The following is a 22848-nucleotide window of genomic DNA, read 5'->3' on the forward strand; positions in this document are numbered from 1 at the left end:
AAAATTGATATGAAATAACCTTTTGGATCACCCAAGGCAGTGGAAGCCCACAGCACCATACAAAATTGATTTTATAACCAGGGTCATGTATCAAAGTACTGTGTGATTAAAATGGGATAAAAAAAATTCTTTTTACTTCTTTTTCTTCTCAAATACCCTCATCTAACCCCATTTCTTTTATGCCTTAAGTATCCACTTCCATGCACATTCAGTTACAAAATACATTTAGTTACAAAATACATTTATATCCATCATTTTAGATTTATACCATCATCACAGATTTAGATTAGAAATAGACCTCAGAGAACATCTATTCCAATTTACAGCTTGTGCACATGAGGAAACAGAGAGATTAAGCAACTTATCCAAAGTCACACAGACAGTAAGTGTCAATGCTTAGGAATTATAAGGTCATGAATTTAGTGCACAAAAGAAGTCATCAGACATCTGAACCAACTTATTAAACAAATGTGTAAGTGAGTCTCACAGAAGTTAATTACTTGACCACAGATCACACAAGTAGTAAATCTCAAAAGTGGGAAATGAACTCAGATCCACCAAAATCTTTGCTCTTTTGATTATACCCATACTACTCTCTTCATATTACCTCTAAAAGTAAAAAATAATGAGATTTATACACAACTATATCTTTTCTTCCATAAAGAACATTTTAAAAAATATTGCATTAGTAGGGAGAAAAATGGGAGAAATACTACAAAGAAATACTCTCCTGGTTTATATTCCATTTATTTTTGTCCTCCTATCTACTCTAGTATGACAATCTCGCAAACCCTCAGCATCTCTTCATCTTGCTATCCAAGTGATATGTGCTTTAAGACTAGTAAAGCAAAATTAGGCAATCCCTTTTTTGAAACTGACTGCATTTATCATAACATATACTGCCTAACATACCATGTATGGTATGTTTCCCTATCAGGAAAGCTATATACATCACCCTCTATGAGTTTATAGCTGACAGACTTCAGAATGGATCATCAAGTTTAAAATGGTATTTTTCGTCATTTTGGTTGTTGTCTCTATTAAAAGAAATCCACATTTTTATGAGTATACTTTAACTGAGTCCATAACAAAAAGAAAAAGGGGGAGATGACCCAGACAAATGGCTCCAGAGTCTGAAGCATATTCCACTCACTATTAGATGGCTGGATTGATAAGCAAGATGTCACAGGACCTTCACTCTGAAGAAACATAAACTAGAATAATTTCTACTGTTCTGTGTCTCTATTTATAAAAAGAAGGGTTATACTCAGGTTCCTTTTAATTCTGTGTGATCTGAGGTTCGAAAACTGATTTTCTCAGGCTCGGTTTATTGATGTGGTTAGGGTACTGACTGGCTGCTCCTTGGAATGAAAAATCTTTCATCTAGATTGAGGTTCAACCCAATGTCCAGCCATCTTCCTGACATACAAAGAGACTTCAGAAGCACTATCAATGCTAATCATGCCTTCATTATGCTAGAAGGGACTAAATTAAAAAATAAACTCCCACACCCCAACTTCCTTTGTGGGAGCTACAGATAGAATCCAGAGTTAAATAAGCCACTGCTCATGGGAAAAAGAGATTTCATGGAAATATTAACTCAGATTTTAGATGGTCATTGGTGTATATATTTCCAGCACATCACCAAACTTGGTTAAGGCTTTAAAAGTTTAGTTTTATGGTAATGAGAAAGGGTGACAGTAAGACAAAAAGAATGTTAAATTTCCAACTACAATTTGGCACTTTATCTACTGAAAAAAAAAAATCACCAAATAAACAGTTCAACCAAAAGAAAACACATTTTCAAGCATCACCCTACTTTGAGGTAATATAAACCCAGCCAAAGGATATTCAGAGCTTTTATTGCCTGCAGTAAACTCCACAAGGACTTAGGATAAAGGGTGCCATTCGTCTTTGATGCTTCATCAGTGAAAGATTTCCCTCCACAGCCCTTCCGGATCACTACATCTTATCCAGGCCTTTCTGTAAATCCTCCAGGGGTTTCTGCCTAAAACATGAAAGGTTTTCCTCTGGTTCTTTCCATAGTCAAAAGAGAACAGCACAATATTAATTTGTCCAAATGTCTGTTCAAATACCTCACTTTTCATACACAGATGACCCACCTTTTTTTTCTATCTACTGATCAATCAGTATTTATCAACCACGCACTGTATGCCAGACCTAAAACTAGATAAGCTTCCATTCTCTATATAAAGAAAATATACACAAAATAAATAAAACTTGAATTGTGTGGAGGAGTGGGGGAGGTACCAACAGTTGAGGGGTCAGGAAAGTCTTCTTGTTAAATGTGTCACCAAAACAAAGTTTTAAAGGAAATAGGATAGTGTAGAGGTTGGGGGAAGAGAGAAGAGGGTATAAAAATTTATGGAGAATAGGGGTGGTATCCTGTGTGTGAGGAACACAGGAAGTAAAAGGTAGTTTGACTGGACTGAAGAATTTAGAAAGGAGAGTAATATAAGTTTACTAAAATGGGAAATATAGGAATCGAAACAGAAGAGCTTATTTCACTACCAGAGACAAGAGGAAGACATTGGAGTTTATTGAGTAGGCACATGACAGACCTAGACTCTAGGAAAATCACTATGGCAGTTGTGTAGAACATGTCTGGAGAGTTAAGAATCTATTGCAATAGTCCTAGAGAGAAGTTATAATGTTCTAGTTATATGTGCATTTAATGATGTCTTTTATGCCACTTCGGTGTTATCATTCATCATATGCCTTTGTATCACTTGCAATTTTGCTTCTTCTAAAATAGTGACATTCCCTGAATCAAAACCATAATACATCACAGGGAAAATACAGAGTATTATAAAGATTGGTTTTTGCAGTAGTAAGCAGCTTGGGATCATTATAAGTGGAGTGTAATTCCCCCCAATTGCAATTGAATGCAATCTTCCCCATTAATTCCAAGAATATTACAGTACTAGACAGATTAGATAGAAAGAGAGAAATATAGATTCAGAGATAACTGCATATCTATAGGTAGATAGATTTAGAAAACACACGGATGGACAAACTCACTAAGGCATACTATAATCTGGGAAATATGTATTTATCCATTTGTTTTTCCATAATCGATTTCATAAATCAACTCATGAAACAGACAAGTCTCTAATCACTCACCTTCAAAACCAATGCCTATGGCAGACCTCCTTGTACCATATATTTGTTCTCAAGCTACTTTCTTCTTCCTAACCTCTCACACACTTGTAGGATCTTTTGCTCAGAACCCTTATTCATTCATTCTAGTTTTTCCTCCAAACCTTTCCTTTTACCACTAAGACAAGATTCTGCCTTGAAATACTGCCCAAATTCAAACTCCACCATGGAATTTTCTTTACCTAATAAAGAATCTGCAAATTACCCATTGGACCTTTCCCACCTAAACATCCCAAGAGAATATAAGCCCAATGAAGGGAAGGACTGTATTAGTTTTGCATCTGTACACTCAGCACAGGTTTGCTGTGGATGAGAGGCATTTAATAAATACTTGTTAATTGATATGATTAATTCATAGTAAAAGATTTTTAAAGTCATCTAGTCCAACCACCTCATTCTGGATGAGGAACAAAGGCGCAGAAAATAGAATAGAGCTGACCATGGTTCCAAAGTAAGCAAAGTTCCTATTCAAACACAGATCTCTTCGTTACAAACCTCCTAGCACTAGACTCTAACTGAATTTCTGTCTGACCATATTTCTGTAATCAATCTATCAATAAAAATTTATTAAGTGTCTACTTTGTACCAGACATCGTACTACACAGTTGGGGATTAAAAGAGAAGCAAAAGACAGTCCCTGCCCTCAAACAGCTTACAACCTAAAAGGGGGAGACAACACAATACAAATAAATGTATGTATATATATATATACATATATATATGTATATATATATATATACATATATCACAATTGATATACAGGATAATCATAATTTTTTTTTAGGTTTTTGCAAGGCAATGGGGTTAAGTGGCTTTCCCAAAGTCACACAGCTAGATAATTATTAAGTGTCTGAGGCCGGATTTGAACTCAGGTACTCCTGACTCCAGGGTCGGTGCTCTATCCATTGCACCACCTAGCTGCCCCGATATACAGGATAAATACAGAGGAAGGATCCTAGAATTTAGTGGGGTTAGGAAAGGCTTCCATGGAAGGTGGGATTTTGGGTAGGACTTAAAGGAAATCAAGATCAAAGGTTGGAGGGAGAGTACTCAGGCATGAGAGACAGCCAAAGAAAATGCCCAGAACTAAGGGATAAAGCGTCTATAGCAAGAGGGAATTGGGCCAGAAGAGTTCCGTGTCCCATTTGGTTACTGAAGTCATGAATTCAGTCTAATTGATCTTCAAGTATCAGGATGGTGTTTAATTCAGGGTTAAGTACAAAAAGACATACAGAAAGGTACTTAAGTGTTTTTTTATTTCTTCTATTCCTACCCAATACTAGGAAAAGTCTAGAAGAAGAATTATTATTAAAGACCTTTCTATCAGTTTGGGGACCCCAGAACTAGCCTTGGTTTGGCTTTCATAAGATTACACATAAAATCCTAGCAGCAAAGAACTCCTGAAGACTTTGTTTTTTTGTTAAGGGTTTGAAATGAAAACTCCAAGAAAATGTCTGTAAAAACATAGTCCATTGGACTAGAATAATGGATATGATTAGAATGAAAACTGACTATGTCTAAAGGAAATGTATTAATCAGTCTGAAGTTGAATTAGACTATTTTCTACAGCCTATACAAGTAAAGATTTGACTATTTTTGTTTCACAAGTAAAATGTACATTAGTCCATGCTAAACTGCTTCAAATCAGGTAAATATTTCAAATTTGGATTGCTACATCCCAGCTTCATTCAAGAAGCAAACCATTAACCAACAATAATGGGAATATATGGAAGGGCATAGTGAAATAAAGGGGATATGGAGAAAGAGGGGAAGATAGGGAAAAGGAGAGAAAGAGAGGAGAAGAAAGCTAGAATAGAAACCAGATACCTCAGACAGAATGTATTTATTATCTCTTCTTATAACATGAAACTGGCCAATATTCTGAGGCAGATAATGAAGACAACAGTTAAAGACCTTCACTAGTTTGAGATGAAAAACAGGTAAAGGGTGAAACTGAGCTAAAAATTCCCCTTCTGCCTGGGTGAGGATAGGTGTCAAGGAGATGTTAAAGAAATACATTCTTTTTAAACATTCCTGTCTGTTTGACATCTTGAGATCAAATAATAACCTCATTCCTTCCCAATAAGAACTTTTTCACCTATATATAAAATAACCTCAGGGAACACACTTAAGTCGTTCATATGTGAACAGCATAAAGTGAGCTAAAGCCGCATTGTTTACAATTAATCCACCTTAGTCAGAAAAAAGCAGGTTCCAGAAAGTACGGGTTAAGGGTTTCCCCCATGATCCCCCCACCCCACACATACACCTTTCCATAAGCTCATGATTTAATTGTTTCTTTAGTCTCGTTTATGATACTATAATTTGCTACAAAAGGGAGGGGAAGGGGACAAAAGGGGAAATTATGAGGTACAGAAGTTTTTGACTCAATTTGAAAAAAATGAGACACATGTTCATTTTCTAAAGAACTTTCATTTGTGCTAAAAACTAAAGGGGGAAAGAACTGTGCAGAGGAGGTAAGATGAGAACTGATCAATAAACATCAATTATAGTGACAAAATTATGTAAGTTCCAACTTTTCTTAAAGAGTTAAGAGGAAGACAACATATCAAGTCTCAATTAGCAGATGAAAATGGGTTGTATTTTGGAGAGTCATTCCCTCAACTTTCTCCAATTCTATGTCTAGCAAAAGATATGGAAAGTTCCTTTATCCAACCGTAATATTCTATTCAAGTAACAGGGAATCTGGCAACTCTGAATTTTTTGTTTCATCTGAAATGAATAATATTTTTTTTGGGCAAGGCAACAGGGTTAAGTGATTTGCCCAAGTTCACAGCTAATGGGAATTAAGTGTCTGAGGTCAGCTTTGAACCCAGGTACTTCTGACTCCAGGCTCTATCCACTGTGCCACCTGTCTGTCTCTTGAAATCAATATATTTTAGGCAATCATCTCCCTATTTCTCATTCAATGCTTACTAGCTGTGTAACCTTGGGTAGGTCAGTTTATCTTGCTGAGTATGTGGTTCCTCATCTAAAAATGAGCAATATGCCTATAGAAACTAACTCAGAGATTTTTGTGAGTAACAAAAGAATTATTAAATATGGAGTTTGTTTGTTTTTTCCTTATAAAATGGAGATAAAATAATACCATCTACCTGACAGGGATTTTTTTAAGTTACAATAAAAAAAGAAAAATTTTATTTAAAAACTGCAAAAAAAGAAAGGAGCATTATTCTACTTGACCTTAGAAAACATGAGTGGAACCAGTGGGTGGAACTTATGGATAGACAGATTTCATTCCATTTTAAGGAAGAACTTCCTAATTAATGGAGTTAAGAGTGTTATTTTGAAGAAAATGCTTTACAAAGGATAAAGAATATGGAAATATGAGCTATTAAAATTATTATTTAACTGAAGACAACCAAGTTTTAGGAATGCTTTCAATACCCATGAGCCACCCACAAAGAAAAGGAGAACCAAGAACCCCAGAAAAGGCATCGGCCAAAACATTTCATTAAAACATGAAATATTTTGACTGAATTTTTAAAAATACCTAATCATCTTCATATGTAAGAGATACAACTATGAGTCAGAGTAAAAGACAAATTAGTCAGAGAAGAAATGAGACAAGGGAAAAAAATGACTGAGAGGCTTCTTGCAACAGGAAATGAGTTCCATGTAATAAGTAACAGAAGTATGAGAAGCACATTTATTCTATTCATATACAGTTAAATAGTAAACAAAGTTTCCTACTAAGCAGTCAGTTACTTTGCTAAGATTGTAACTTTAGTGACTGGGGCAAGTAAATGGAAACGGCATGAAACTGATCTCTCTCTCTTTGACCTCTGTCATGAAAAAACTGCCTGGGTCTTAAAGCAAAGCACTTTCATCTCCTTCCCTCCCTCCCTTCCTTTCTCCCTTCCTTCCCCTCCCTCCCTCCCTTCTTTCCTTCCTTTCTTTCTTCCTTCCTTCTTTTTTTTCTTTTATTTTGTACAACAGAAATGCCTGGGACCACTCACTGTCATTCATTTTACAGTAGATTTATGAGGATGGGATATTATATACACAATATACCTTGGAAATTTTCTGATATGCCAAGATTTCTTAAATGACATACAAAATCAGACACCAAAGTTAATGGTGAATACAAATAAATAAAGTAGATGTTTTAAGGCTGCCAGAAATGCAACCCAGGGAAGCAAATTGTTTTTCATTTTAATTACACATATAGCATATATACACGGCTTCATTTGCCTGAATAAAATAGACACATCAGTTCAGGTCATGTTGAATCAGGCAACAGATGAGCCATTAGGACTGTGCAATGAATCTATAGTCTTAAATAGCTTGTAAAAAGATTGGAGTAAAAAAATTAATGAATTAAAAGTAACAGCAGAGTATCTCTGAGGTTTGCAAGAAATCTGTAGGATGAAAGGTAAATAATAATCAGGGCTTAGAAAATCTGGCATCTTTAAAGCGCTGGAAAAAAAAGGATTTCAGACAAAAGTCATATCCAAATTTGTTTCTCATAATTATCATACAAAGTCATCTGAGAAGGTTGCTTGCAAGTTCACCCTTGTCACTTTCTTCTGCCTATCTCAGCTGGTAAACCAAAAAATAAGGCTTCCCTCAATTCTAGGTTTCCTTCTACTTCTTCCCTTATTTATTCAATCTTGTCTCTCCAATCATCACAATTGATGAGCCATTTCAAAGGACTGGACATTCCCAAATACTTAAGACTTAGATACCCAAGACTTAACATAGCACACTGATTTTCTTTTTTTTTTTAATTTTTATTTTTTTTCCACACTAACTTTCAAGAGTGATTCAAAGCCACATAAAATGCAGGGCACTGAGATAGAAGGGGGTTAATGATGTTCTTGAATTCATTTAATGAGCATCTGCTGATCACCTACTATGTGTAAGCAGAGTTGTGAGGAGGGACGAAACTAAGATATTGTCTTCTTCCATGAGAAGCTTGCAAGCTTGCACAAATAAATATAATGCATGTCTGAATATGGCAAGTGTCATAAGAGGTGTATGAACAAAGAGTTATAGAAACTTAGAAGAGGAAATAGGGGCAGCTGGATAAAGCACTGGCCCTGGAGTCAGGAGTACCTGGGTTCAAATCTGGTCTCAAACACTTAATAATTACCTAGCTGTGTGGCCTTGGGCAAGCCACTTACCCCCATCTTCCCTGCAAAAACCTAATAAAAAAAAGAGGAAGTGAACATTTCTGAATAGAAAAAAATGGTTATGATTAAATAAAAAAATTAAGGAAAGATACCTTCTGGTAGCATTTAAGCTTGAAGCCTAGGTAAGAGTTTTAACAAGTGATGTAGAGAGAGAGAAAGTGGTAGAAAAGTTTGAGAGAGAAAAGATGGCATCATCATTATAACATTTTTCACTTCCATTACCTGGGATTTCCATTGAAATGGGGAATATATAAAGAGGAAACTCCCTCTTCCAATGCAGAAAGCCAGTATTCTGTTATTTATTGTCTTAGAGTAGAAGCCTGGGATTTGTGAATTTCTTGGGGTTTTTCTTTTCAATTATTATTGAATTTCTTTTTTTTCTTTAAATAGATTTATTTGGTAGGATTTTGTGTGTGTGTGTGTGTGTGTGTGTGTGTGTGTGTATATTGCTGAGAGCTGATCTGGATGACCACTGGCTGTAGCCTGACCCATCCCCCCCCAGTTGTCCGCTGCCGCCCACAAACTGCCCCCATAACTAAATTTCAATAAAATGGTTTCTTTTGTTTATTAAAAAAGAATTTAAATTATTTTTAAAAAATCAATTCTGGGAAAGGGTCTATAAAACCTAATTTCCCTAAAAGATCCAAGATACAAGAAAAAAGATAAGAACTTTCTTAGAGAATTGTCTAGGGGTACTGAGCAGTTTATAGGTTCAAAGATATAGAGTGGTAAAAGATCTTAAGAGGTCATTAAATCAAACCCCCAAATTTTAGAGATGATAAAACTTGAGTTTGAAGAAGTTAGTTAACTTCTCCAAAGTCACACAGCTCTGAATTTAAACACAGGTCTTCCTGACTCCAAGCTCAGTTTTCTACCTACTATATATAAGTCCCCAGTAATGCAACCAGTATGTGGGACTTAAAACCAGATATTCTTGAACTGAAGGGGGCTTTCTGCCCATTGCTCATGTTTAGCTTACCCTTAACAGCTGACATTTTTTGTTTCAAATTTTCAAAGAGCTTTACATAGACTCATTTGTTCCTTACAACAATCCCCTGAGGGAAGTACTATCAGTTAATAGAAGAGGAAAATAAGATCCAGAGAGCTTCATTGACTTGACTTTCTCCTAAGTTTTACAGGCAGGATTTTAACCTAGGGGCTCATGACTGCAGGTTCAACATTCTATCTTTCACGCTTCATTACTTCTCATGAACAAAGACAGAAAGGTTAAAAAAAAAAAACATGGATCATTCTGAGAGCTCAATTTGATTTAAGTTGGTATGGGTTAAAGAAAGTAGGGAGAGGTGGCTAGGTTGCACAGTGGATAGAGCAGCGGCCCTGGAGTCAGGAGTACCTGAGTTCAAATCCCGCCTCAGACACTTAATAATTACTCAGCTGTGTGACCTTGGGCAAGCCACTTAACCCCATTTGCCTTGCAAAAATAAAAAAAAAGGTATGGAGAAAACAACCTTGAAATTGCTATAAGTTGTGGTCAAATACTGAATAGACAATAAGCAACCTTTGAAGTTTTTTTAAGAAAGAAAATGGTACAATCAGGATTGATTGTCTAAAAAGTTGATTTTTCTTACATGTTAATGGAGGGAAGATTGTTTAGGAAGCTAGTGCAAAAGGAAAGTAAAAGTAACCTGAACTAAAGTGAGAATGGTGGGAACGAAAAGGAGGAGATGAATATGAGAGACATAACAGAAATAAAATGAACTGGATCTGAAAGCTGGAGTGTACAAAACATATGCAAGAAGAAGAACCCCCCCCCCAATCTGGGTGACTATTAAGATGGTGTCTCACTAACAGATATAGGGAAAGCAAAAGGAAGTGCAGATTGGGGGAAAGGAGTAGGATGATGAACTGGATTTTGGACATAGTGACTTTGAGGTATTGATAAAATGTCCAGATGAAATCCATCAGACAATATGAAATGGGCATCTGGAGTTTGGGAGAGAGGTCAGAGTTAGAGATAAAGAGTTGGGTGTCATCTGTTTAACAGGAAATACTGAAGCTACAGGAGCTAATGATGTCATCAGTGAAGACAGAACAAAAATCAAAGAGATTCTAAGGACATAACTTTGGCTACTGCTCATGTTTAGGAACTTTCAGAAGAAACAGGGTCAAGAAAAGGTCCTTATTGAGGCCCAACCAAGATTAACTAGCATGAATTCAGAGTAAACCTAGTCAATGCAGTTTGGTGATTTTCTCTGGCAACATTTCATATGTCTAGTGTAAGGTAAGCAATTGATGGAAGTTCTTCAAATTCAAGGACTGGAAAAGAAGGCATGGCAGAAGGGTAATGAGACAAAAATTTCTAGAATATAGGATACTGAAAAAACATGGTGGTAATTGTCAACAATGAAATCTATGTTGTATGAAGTCAAAGAAATAAGATCATCAGCTTTGACAAACAAAGGGTGTAAAGGTCAAAATGGAAATAATGAAGAGGCTTTAGCCACAAAAAAGCCATCAAAGCTGAATATTAAGCTTTTGAGAAATACAAAATAGAAGAAAAGTTACTTCTGAGAGGGTTCAAAGTATCACCATGACAGTGAGTGACCAGATTTCGGTATAGATAAGATGGGAGTTGACAAGGTTGAAGAATCAATGTCACCAAATTAAAATACAAAGGGATACAGTGCTGCCTAAGGAAACAGAGGACTTGACTATATGTACCCTTTCTTTAAAATGCAATTTTTTTCTTGATAGTATCTTATTTTTTCCAATTACTTATAAAGATAAATTTTAACATTCATTTTTTAAAAACATTGAGTTCCAAATTTTCTTCATACCTCCCTTACCTTCCCCTTCCCTAAAACGGAAAGCAATTTGATTTGACTATTTACTTTTAAGATTCTTCCCTTCTCTGTAAAATGAGGAAGCTGGGCTCCCTAAATCCTTTCCAATTCCAAATCCTGTGAATGATAACAGGGAGAATGATAGGATAAACAAAGGTACCAACTAAAAAATCTCAGGGACCTGACAACTTGGAAGAAATAATTAGATAAAAATGCTATGAAGATTGGTTCATTTTTGTTTTTAGTATACCCATGTAAGTCAGCATCACATGATACCTGCATAGAAAATTTAACTTCAAGGCCAGGAAGTTCCATCTCTGACACAATACTGACTGTGTATAGCTGGGAATAGCTACTCAGTCTGTCAGTGCTTGGGCAAGTCTGTTAAGTTACAGATGAGGTGCCAACCTGCACTGGTGGAGGGAGTTCCACATATCAAAGATATCACAAGTCCAATCCCTTATCCCTATGCTGTCTAGCACAGAGACTGGCCCATAAAAGTATTCAAAAAAAAACTTGCCAATTAATTAATCAAAGATTAATATGACAGGGTCAAGGAAAGGAAGGGGTTAGGAGTAAAGGGCATGAAACAGACTTCAAAAGGGAAGAGGTTACTGTGATAGTGGCAGAACAGGGAAACAGAAGATATACCAGTTGATGTCCCCATCTTGCCCCATGAGTTGGGGGGTGGGAAGGAGAGGAGCAGAGGTAAAGGATAAGGAGAAAAGAACAATCACAGAACCTGATGAAGCAACTTCCATTATAAATGATAACAATCTCCTGAGAGTCAGATACGAGTTTTTTTAATAGTAGTGATAATAACAATATTTGTTAAATATATAATTAGCATTATTGATGTTAGTATTATTAATACATTTACATAATTCATACTATATAATTAATATGAACCATTAATAATATAACCTATAACCTCTATTTATATGGAATAATGATAATTTTCATTATAAGGCATTTAGGTTGTACAATGGATAGAACACTGTGTTTGTAGTCATAAAGACGTTTCAAATCAGTCTCAGACACTAACTCTAGGTGTATGCCTCTGAGCAAGTCATTTGACCTTTATGCCTCAGTTCCCTCATTTGTAAAATTAGCTCGAGAAGGAAACAGCAAACCACTTCAGCTTCTTCACCAAGAAAATCCCCAATGGGTTAAGACAGAACTGAAATGACTTTACAACAACAATAAAAATAAATTGGACCAGACCTGTGATTTCACTGACAGAGAAGGATCTCTGGTGAGGAAAATATCCTCTGACCAACACAGATCGGTATCCTGGCTTTAACATTATATTCTTAGAAAATTACTAGGGACATTGAAAAGTTAAGGGGTTTGCTGAGGGCCACACAGCCAATAGATATGTGTCAGAGTCCATGGTATCTAGTCTGGCTGCTTCTTTGCTACTAATTATTATTACCATTGCTAATAATAAAGGCAGACCAGTAAACCTGACTAATCTAGGAGATTGAGACTGATGGAGTCCTTGAGTTCTGGAACTGTGAACTACAGTAGGGTCACAGCTAAACAAGTTTTGGTTTATCACTGATATATATAGTGAATCTCTTAACCTAAAAAGCCACCAGGTTAAGAAGGAAACTGATCCAGCCAGTAAACAGGGTAAGCTTCTGTGCTATCAATACTGGGATTGACCATTAAGTGTCCACTGTGCTTCCATCACTAGTGAAATAGGGATAGCTACTTTTAATAATGTTGATGATGATGGTAATAAAATAATAATAACAATACTGTTTTAGAGCGTACCTTCCTCAGAACCAGGGAGACCTATATTCAAATCCTGCTTCACCTTGCATAAATCACTTTTTTGACATCTCAAGACATGAAGAAATTATCTAAAACTTAAAATTGCAGAGAAAGTACCAACCTCTGCTGGTAGAGGGAGTTTTATCATCTAATATTCAGTCCCTATCTATTAATGCCTGATGTAATGATTACCTTTATATATGCATAGTGTTTTAAAGTTTACAAAATACTTTCTTTCCAAAAAGACTGTGAGGTATAGGTATTATTCACAATTTATAGATAAGAAGAGGAGATAGGGGAAAAAACTGTAGTAGAAAAACACATGCTCCCAATTCTCTCTGCACACAATAGAATGACTTCTTACAAAATACTTTTTCAGGGCAGCTAGGTGGTGTAGTGGATAAAGTACTGGCCCTGGAGTCAGGAGTACCTGGGTTCAAATCCGGTCTCAGACACTTAATAATTACCTAGCTGTGTGGCCTTGGGCAAGCCACTTAACCCCGTTTGCCTTGCAAAAACCTAAAAAAAATACTTTTTCAAAAGTACATTCAATAGAATAGTTACTAATACCAGAAAATTCTATATTTCATGAATTTGGATGAATAAGAGTGATAAACATGAAGAAAAATAGAAAGAAAAAAGTAAGAAAAATAGAAAAAAGAAATGCTATTCCAATTTAGAATATTTTAAACTGTTTTCTCTTCCTTAGGACATGGATACCTACCATATTGCAAATTAAGAGTATATGTTTACAACTAGTTAAATAAACTATTTTCCTGTACCATTCTTCTGTGTTCCTCTGTGGGACATAGGGATCACACTACAGGATGAGACAAACCTCCATTCTAGGTCCTTACTGCCTACAGGACCCTGTATGAATGACTTTTCCTTACACTTAAAGAAGCAAGGCAATTACCCTGATTATTTTTCAAATTTGTTGTAATCATCAAATCATGAAAAAACATTTTGGAAGCTGTCAAGCCTCATATAAATACAATTATTTCTGTAACAAAAATGAACTTGGAGTCAAGAAGATCTGAATTTGAATCCTGCTATAAATTCTCATTTCTGGTATAATCCTGGGGCAAGTGGTTTAGTCTCCTGGAACCTCAGTTTCCTCATCTGTAAAATAGTTAATAATATCATCTACATCTATGTCAAAGGGTGACTCTGAGGATGAAATGAATGAATGCATGTAAAATCCTTTACAAACCATATAATATTATATAAATGTCAACAATCATTACTATCACTACTATCCTCATTATTATTATTATTGCCACTATATTTTTGAATAGGGTTTTCCAGGGTTAAATATATAATGATCAATTCTTTGGGTGTTAAAAGAATACTGGAAATTTTCCAGGTGAGAAAATTAAACTTGGTGGATATATATATATATATATATATATATATATATATATATATATATATATATATATATATATATCTGTACTGTCAGTTTGGGGATAAACAAGATTTTTCTATTAAAGATTATATTTATTTTGAGTTTAACAAATTTTCTTCTAATCTTACTTCCCTCCCCCACCCTCCACAGAAGGCAATTTGTCAGTCTTTACATTGTTTCCGTGGTATACTTGATGCAAATTGAATGTGATGGGAGAGAAAAATCATATCCTTAAGGAAGAAACATAAAGTATAAGAGATAGCAAGATCAGACAATAAAATATCAGGTTTTTTTTTCTAAATTTAAGGTAATAGTCCTTGGTCTTTGTTCAAACTCCCCAGTTGTTTCTCTGGATACAGATGGTATTCTCCATTGCCGACAGCCCCAAATTGTCCCTGATTGTTGCACTGATGGAATGAGCAAGTCCATCAAGGTTGATCATCAACCCCATGTTGCTGTTAGGGTGTACAGTGTTTTTCTGGGTCTGCTCATCTCACACAGCATCAGTTCATGCAAATCCCTCCCGGCTTCCTGATAAACAAGATTTTCTGAGTTTCCACAACTCAAGTTGTGTATTTTGTTCAAATTATTCTCAATTTAAGAACTCTGTCTAGGTGGGGCGGAGCCAAGATGGAGGCATAAAGGCAGCATTTCCCCAGGAACTCCTTCCCCCACAAACTCCAAAAAACAAATGATGACTCTAGCCAAAATTTGGAGGGGCAGAACTCACAGAGAGACTGAGTGATACATTTTCCCAGTCCAAGGTAACTTAGAAGTTCTGCGGGAAAGGTGTGTTTCACCAGGACTGAGGGTTGGAGAAAAGCCATGGAGCAGCATAGCCTAGAGATCACCAGCAACCGCTTGAAGGGGCAGGGAGAGAACTCTGCTACACCAGAATGAGTGTGGAGTGAGGAGCACCTGCTGCAGAATCTGCAGCGAGAATCTGGAGAAAGCAGCCTGCACCCCCAGAGACAGTAAGAGAAGTCTACAGAGATTTCTCTGCTCTCTCTGGGGTAGGACTCTGCTGCGAGCCTACACTCAGATTCAGGTTGCAGTTTGGGCTCCCCATACTAAGATAGCAGGATCCTCCTTATAGTCCCAGGGCAGAGGGAAGTGCGGGGGGGGGGGGGGGTGCACAGGCAAGAGAGCATAAGACCTTGGAGGAATAAAGGTCCCAGTGGGGTATCCCTAAAAAAAAAAACAAAAATCTTTGGAAGTGCTGTAAATTAGTATTGGGCTGAGGAAATGAGTACACAACAGAAAAAGAAGAAAATGACTGTAATGAATTACTTTAGTCCCATGAAAGAACCCTGTCTACAAAGTTCATGACCATCAATTGATTACCTGACCACAACTAGGGACAAAGAATTCAGCTCTTCCATTTTGGAACAGCTCCAAGAATTGAGAAGTTTTTCTTGAACGTCAAAATCTGCTTCTCTGCAGCTTTTGTCCATTTATTCTTAATTCTACCAAGCAAAGCAAATTAATTCTTCCTAGGGATTAGAACTAATTTGGAAATAAAATCTAAAATTGACCCTCTAACTCTGAATAAAGTTTTAGCATGTCAGTCAAACTAGAAAACTTGAATTTAGGTAATAAATAATATCAACAGTTCTATAAAAATGAATATAGGCATATAAGCCACAATTCATATTTCTATAGGATGGATGAAAGAAAGACTTCTTTAGAATTTCCTTTCCAAATGCTTTCCACATTTGAATTTCAGTCTGGGAAAAAAAAACTTTTTTGAGGACAAGGGACGGTTTTCCTTCTCATAAATCCAATGAAACACTCTTTGATATATTACAGAATATAGCTCTTCAAGGACAAATTACATTCCTTGGCTACAGTTTAGGTGGTATTATCTTGGCAATCAACAGCTGCTGAATTATGGTAATTTGTATAGTCATTTACCAGGCCACCAAAGACAGTGTAACAATGGAAATACACAGAAACATGAAACTGCGATTCCCAGTTTAAAACATAACACCATAAATAAAAAAGGCATTTCAGGAAGGGAACAATGGGATCACTTAAAAATTCATGTCATCTTACTTCAAAATGAGCTAATTTACTGTATATGGCTCTCTTTGTTCTCAGCTTCTCCACTAAATTAAGCAACTATAAAGAAACCCAAAGGACCTGGAATTTAGTGATGACAACTGGAGGAAGGGAAAGGAATTGAGCTTACTATGCACCAGACACTGTGCACTTTACAAATATTATCATATTTGATTTTTCACAACTCTGAAATGTGCTCTTATTATCCCCATTGAGAATAATAATGAGTTGAGGAAACTGAGGCAGACAAAGGATAAATGGCTCATTCAAGGTCATACAACTAGTAAGTGTCTGAGGCTGAATTTGAACTCAGATATTCTTGACTCAGTGCACAACACTCTATCTACTGCACCATCTAGCTACTCTACAATAATACTGATAATAATAATAATAATAGATGTTATATAGCCCTTTTAAAAGTACCATATTATATCTGTTTATATATATATATATATATATATATGTATAGCTTACTTATATATCTACATGTATATATCTTATTTTCAAATACTCATATTGCTTGATCTAAGAATTCCTAGATGAAGTGATATGGGGTTAGCCTTTAACAAAAAAAAAATAGAATTCCATTTAATAAAAAAATTAAGAATTTTTCTAAAATGTCCCAAATGAGTTTATTATTTGCTGATAGGCCAAAAATTAGAAAAAAGATAGCTAAAACTCAAGTTTCTACCTGTCTTGTTGAAATTAGAGTTGTCATTAAAAGAACTTAAAAGGGGCGGCTAGGTGGCACAGCAGATAAAGCACCAGCCCTGGAGTCAGGAGTACCTAGGTTCAAATCCGGTCTCAGACACTTAATAATTAACTAGCTGTGTGGCCTTGGGCAAGCCACTTAACCCCATTTGCCTTGCAAAAAAAAAAAAAACCTAAAAAAAAGAACTTAAAAGAGTATTTCTATTTTTTAGTTATTTATTCATCATTTTTAGGAATAATATTTCAACTTTATACAACTATACATACCTATTTATATTCAGATTTTATATTTTCCTTCAGAGATACAGCTCTGAAACATTTTTGTCTTCTAATATTACCACATACACAAGGATATTCCTGAGTCTGCATGACAATAAGGGAGGAATGGGGTTGGAAACCTGAGCCCACTTTCTCTTTCAAGCCTAACCTCATTTCATGTTTTCTATCTACCAAGATATGAACCACTTCCTAAACCACTCCCTTCTCCAGAAATATCATGCTGCCCAAAATTCCAAGAGAAATTCATCATCTGGATTTGCATTATCCTATTTAAATTTCTTCTTTTTAAATATAAATATTTCTAAGAGGGATAACTCATCAAGGACTTACTGGAAAATTCTTTATTAAATTACTTTTCTCCTGGATGGGAAAAGTACTGAACAAAATTAAAAATATGGGCGGGGGGGAGTGACGAGACAAGTGAGGAGACTCAGTAAATAACATTTTCCTACTTCTCAATTCATTGCAGGATCTTAGAACAGGAAGACGACTTCATAATTCTGCTCATTTTACAGATGGCAAACTGAGGTCTAGGAGATGAAGTAATTTGCTCATGGAGGTATAAAATGTAAGTAACCATACAAAGATTTTAGATTCAAGCATTAGTCTCTGATTCTAAATGTAATAAGGTATACTTGTTATACCTTATTCTGCCTCTCCTAAGCAACAGATTGCAGGTCCAAGAAATGAATGGAATCTTAGAAAGTATTAGCCTTTTTGCTTTATACATAAATGCCCAAAACTCAGACATTTTAAGAGATTTGCCCAAGGGCACACAAACAGTAAAAAGGAAATCTGGGTCTTGAATTCATTTATGATTGCAAATCCAGAACCCATTCTACTATAGGACCTGGACCCAATCCTATTTTCAGAAATATCCCCCCGCCCAAAAAAAAAGACTAAGAGAAAACCAAATCTGGAATAGACTGCATTTCTCAGTATTTTCCCAGACTAGTAGGGTGACTTTGGAGTCCCTGAAACTTTAAGGCTGACCTCCAATTCATTGGAATGATGTATTAAGTCACATTTTCTAGAATAAAAAGAAACACTGCATCAGTTTAGAATCCCTGAGTTTATTCTAAAATCAATATAAAACAGTGAAAGGATATGAAGAAACACTCCTCACCACACTCACATATATTTATATATTAAGAAATAAAATGTGTCCACACTACAAATAAAACCTCAATAAAGTAAAAGAATTTGAATGCCAAAGAAGTGCTTTTCACAAAGCACAAATGCAATTTCAGATTACAAAATTTTTCAAAACCATCTGGGATCTTTATCTCAGCAGACAGGGAGTTTTCACATAGACACCCCCAACCAAAGGCATCTGCTCAAGGGTTTCTCAGACAAAGGGCTTGGATACAGACATTTTATTTATATAGAGAACCATAGCCACTTTGAGAGTTCACAATCTCAGCAGGTTATAAATAAATAAAAGCCTGATTCCTGGCATGTTGAAGAATATGAACAATCCTGCTTATTCTCTCACCAGGGGGAACACTTGGTGACAGTCAATGACAACTTGTTTCTGGGTATATTTCTCCCTCCTCCATATATAATGAAGGTAATAGTAGACAGACTTTTCTTTAGTCAAATGAGTAAAGTAGATGAAACTTGTCAGTCAATAAACATTTATTGAACATCTATGCACCAGGCTCTGTACTAAGAGCTTGAGATACAAGAGAAGGCAAAAGTTAAACTCTTCCCTCAAAGAATAAATAGTCTGATGAGGTTAAAGTGAGAGGTTAAAGTGAAAATCATATTCTGTCCTGCCTAGTTGCCATTTGAATGGAACCAAGTCTACAAGAAAGAAAAATATATTACATTTGTAAAGGTCCAAGGTTGTACTAGAAACTCAAGCATTACCCAAAGAGAGGTTCTGCAAAAGATAATGGAACTCCATTATGGTGTTGTCTGAAAACCCATATGCTCTTTGACAACTGGATAGTTTTATTGCTACTTACTAGAACCTTCCTGAGGTAAACATGGTTAATCACCTTATGCAGAGTCACATAGCTATTAAGTTTCTAACATGAAGACAAGTCTTCTTGATTCCAAGTCTGGTGTTCTACTCACTGACCTGCTATGGGTCAATTAGGTGTACAGTGGATAGAGCACCATCCCTGGAGTCAGGAGGACCTGAGTTCTTGACTACTAGCTGTGTGACCTTGAGCAAGTCACTTAACCCTAACTGCTTCACAATCAGGGCCACCTTCAGTCATCCTGATTCATATCTGGCCACTGGACCCAGATGGCTCTGGGGGGAAAAGTGAGGCTGGTAACTTAGCATAGCACCCCTTCACTTAAATGCATCTCATTTTCTTGTCATGGCATTATTTCTCTGATGTCATGGTCTTCTTTGAGAACAAAGGACAAACATCAGCATCACCAGAAGCTTAATGACTCCTTGAGTCATGTCCTTAAAAGCTCTCATTCATTCTTTGTGAGTGAGAATAATTTTTGTTTCTCTCTGTATTTCTAGTGCTTAGCATAGAAATGGGCATTGATAATTTCTTTACAATTGATTGATACTCTCTAACTTTAATAGTAAATCAACCATTGCCTCTAGTAGAATTAAGGGCAAATAATGGTTTGTTTGTTTGTTTTTTTGCCTTTATGAATTCAGTGCCTAGCATAAGGGTTTGTAGATACTGAGCATTTTTAAAATGTGGACTGAATTGAATGAAAACAGTCAATCATAAATGAATCATCCATAGCACCAAATAGATCTATAACATACAACAATCTTTTAGAATGCTGGTATATTCCAGTCTATGCCATACACACAACAGACATTCAGTAATACTTGTTGAATGAATGGAAGATATAACTACCGGATCTCATGACTGACAGAAGTCTTATTTCTCTATTTCCAACCCATCTAGGGTTCTTCCTTTAAGCTTTCTTGGTACTTAAGGAAACAATGTCCTCCTGGTTAATTCTCCAGACACAGCCCCCAGCTCCAAAGTGAACCATTCTCCAGGCAAGACTTAACTGCTTAAGTGGTAAAATTTTCCACAGTCTCTATATGCAAATTAGAATTTAAATATTTCATTTATCTTAACATTTACAAATAGCATTATCTCTTCAGACCAAAAGGTTAGTTTTGTCTACAACCAAAAGGAATACAACCAAACATCTTATAACTGATGAAGCATCATATATACCTTGGGACTGTAACAGAAAAGGTGCTGAGCAAAAAGTCAGGATTAGTGGGTTCTTGTCTTGACTGTGGGTACATTTGGCAAATTATTCCACTTTTGTAGGCCTTTGTTTTCATTTTCAACAATAATAAGCAATATATACCAAGAGACTGAAAGTTAGCAAGATGCTTTTATAGATATCTCATCTAAGTCTCATCAAAATCATCTAAGGTAGAAACTAGAAGTATTGCATTCCCATTTTACAGATGAAAAAACTGATGCTCAGACAGGTTCATCAACTTGCCTGCATTCACATTTCTAGTAAAAGTCAGGGCTAGGCTCTGAAGAGCTCTAGAATTGATTTTGATACATGGGAGACACTGGCAGAGGACTGCTCAGCACGGCATGCCCTCAAAAAAGATGTGCTCTATAAGAAAAGCAGAATTGAAGTATCAGAAAAGAAATGTGAGATACACAAACTTAGAGAATCTACCCAAAATATTCACATCAACTATGTGTCTGACCTGTGGTAGAACCTTTCAAGCTCTTATGGGTCTGATCAGCTATAGTCAGACCTAACCTAATAAAGTCATTTTTTTCCTCTTTGAAAACAAAGAACAACCAACCAACCAACCAAATGGCAGTATAAATTTGAATCAAAGTCTGACTCCAAGCCTAGGAATTCTCAATCTTTATCATTACATGGACTCCTTTGTCAGTCTGGAGAAGTCTATGGACCTCTTCTCAGAATAATGTTTTAAATACATATGGTAAAATATGTAGGAATGCAAAGTAAATCAAATATATTGAAACATAGTTATTAATTTTTTTTTAATTCATGAACCCCGGGTGAAGAACTCTAGATCTAGGGAATCTCTAAGATTCCTTCTGGATCTAATTCAAACACATGTTCACAACTACCTTGGTAAAAGTGTGACCTCATTAATAAGAATCTCTGGATACTTTCAGTGATGAAATTCTCTTCTTCATCCTCAACTAATCTTCAATTCATCCATCCATTCTCCCTCCTAGCTATTGACTCATATCTCTCCTGCCTTTCTCTCCTTGAGAAGGTTATCTACAACAGATGCCTCCTCAACTTCCTTTCTTCTCATTCTCTTCTTAAATCCATAGCTTGGCTTCAATTCTCATCATTCAGCCAAAACTGGTATCTTCATAGTAACCAATGATCAATTGTCCAATAAAATGGCATTTTCTTATTTCTCAACTTTTTGACTTACTTATAGATTCTTAAATGGTCTTCTTAATATTCTCTTCTCTCTAGCTTTTTTGTGACACTTCTCCATCCTGCCTCTCTAACCACACTCTTTATCAGTCTCCTTTACTGTACCAACTAATCATAGGTATCCCACAAGACTCTTAGGCCCCCTTCTCTTCTCCCTTTATACTATTTCATTTGATCTCAGAGACTCCTATGGATTCAATTGCCAACTGTGGTGATGATTGTCAAATCTATTTAGTCAGTTTAGGATTTTAGTTCAGTTCCTTTCACTCTAGAAGTCTTTCCAATCCACCATAGAGGGCTGAAGATCTGAAATCAAAGAGGACAAACCAGGGCTATCCATCCACCTTCCATTCCCATTTTCCCACCAAAGGGGTACCTTCCAGCCCTATCCTAAAGCCCCAATGAATTCTCAAATGCTAGATTACCATTCAAATATATTTTACTCTATTTTCTCATTCAAGATTCTTTTCCTTGCCTAGATATGGGGATAACAGAATGAGAAAAGAGAAAGACTTAGGACATAGTTTTCCCTGTTTCTGATTCCAAATCATAAGTACAAAGGCATATAAGAAAACTGACAAACAGAAAAAATACACCTATAATGGAATACGTACCTATGATGGAATCCCTTCTGAATACATCTCTATCAAAAATATAAAAGGACAGGTGCCGAAAACTCCGAGGAATTTCACAGTAAAAGTCTTCTCCGTAAAAGGGACTAGAAAAAAACAATAAAATGGACATCATTATAATGTATGCTTCATATATCATACATGTGCATATATTACTAATGGAAATGTAATTAATAAAAATTATGAATACAATAAGTATGGGAAAATTGGTTGTAAGCATAAATATAGAAAAACTTTTAAATTCATGTTGTTATTGGTCAGTCATCATATACTCAGACATATATTTAAAATATGTGCTTTATACCTGATAAGACATTTAGTTTACATTTTTTAATTAGTTATATTTTTGTTAAATCTACAAAGTACTGAAGTGACAGTATATATAGAGTACTAAGTCTCACATCAAGAAGGTCTGAGTTCAAATCCAGATTCAGATATTTACT

General features: G+C 35.8%; 1 protein-coding gene across 3 annotated transcripts in view; it reads right to left on the reverse strand.

Annotated features, from left to right (window-relative positions):
- Nucleotides 1-22848, reverse strand: part of RASA3 (RAS p21 protein activator 3) — a 299007-nt gene that overhangs the window by 127361 nt on the left and 148798 nt on the right. For all 3 annotated transcript variants that reach the window (XM_074192117.1, XM_074192115.1, XM_074192116.1), the window contains exon 3: nucleotides 22388-22491. In XM_074192117.1, the coding sequence (XP_074048218.1) occupies nucleotides 22388-22491 (104 nt within the window). The remainder of the gene's footprint in view (nucleotides 1-22387; nucleotides 22492-22848) is intronic.

This window comes from Macrotis lagotis, chromosome 6 (genome assembly GCF_037893015.1).
Source record: "Macrotis lagotis isolate mMagLag1 chromosome 6, bilby.v1.9.chrom.fasta, whole genome shotgun sequence".
Classification (NCBI taxonomy): domain Eukaryota; kingdom Metazoa; phylum Chordata; class Mammalia; order Peramelemorphia; family Peramelidae; genus Macrotis; species Macrotis lagotis.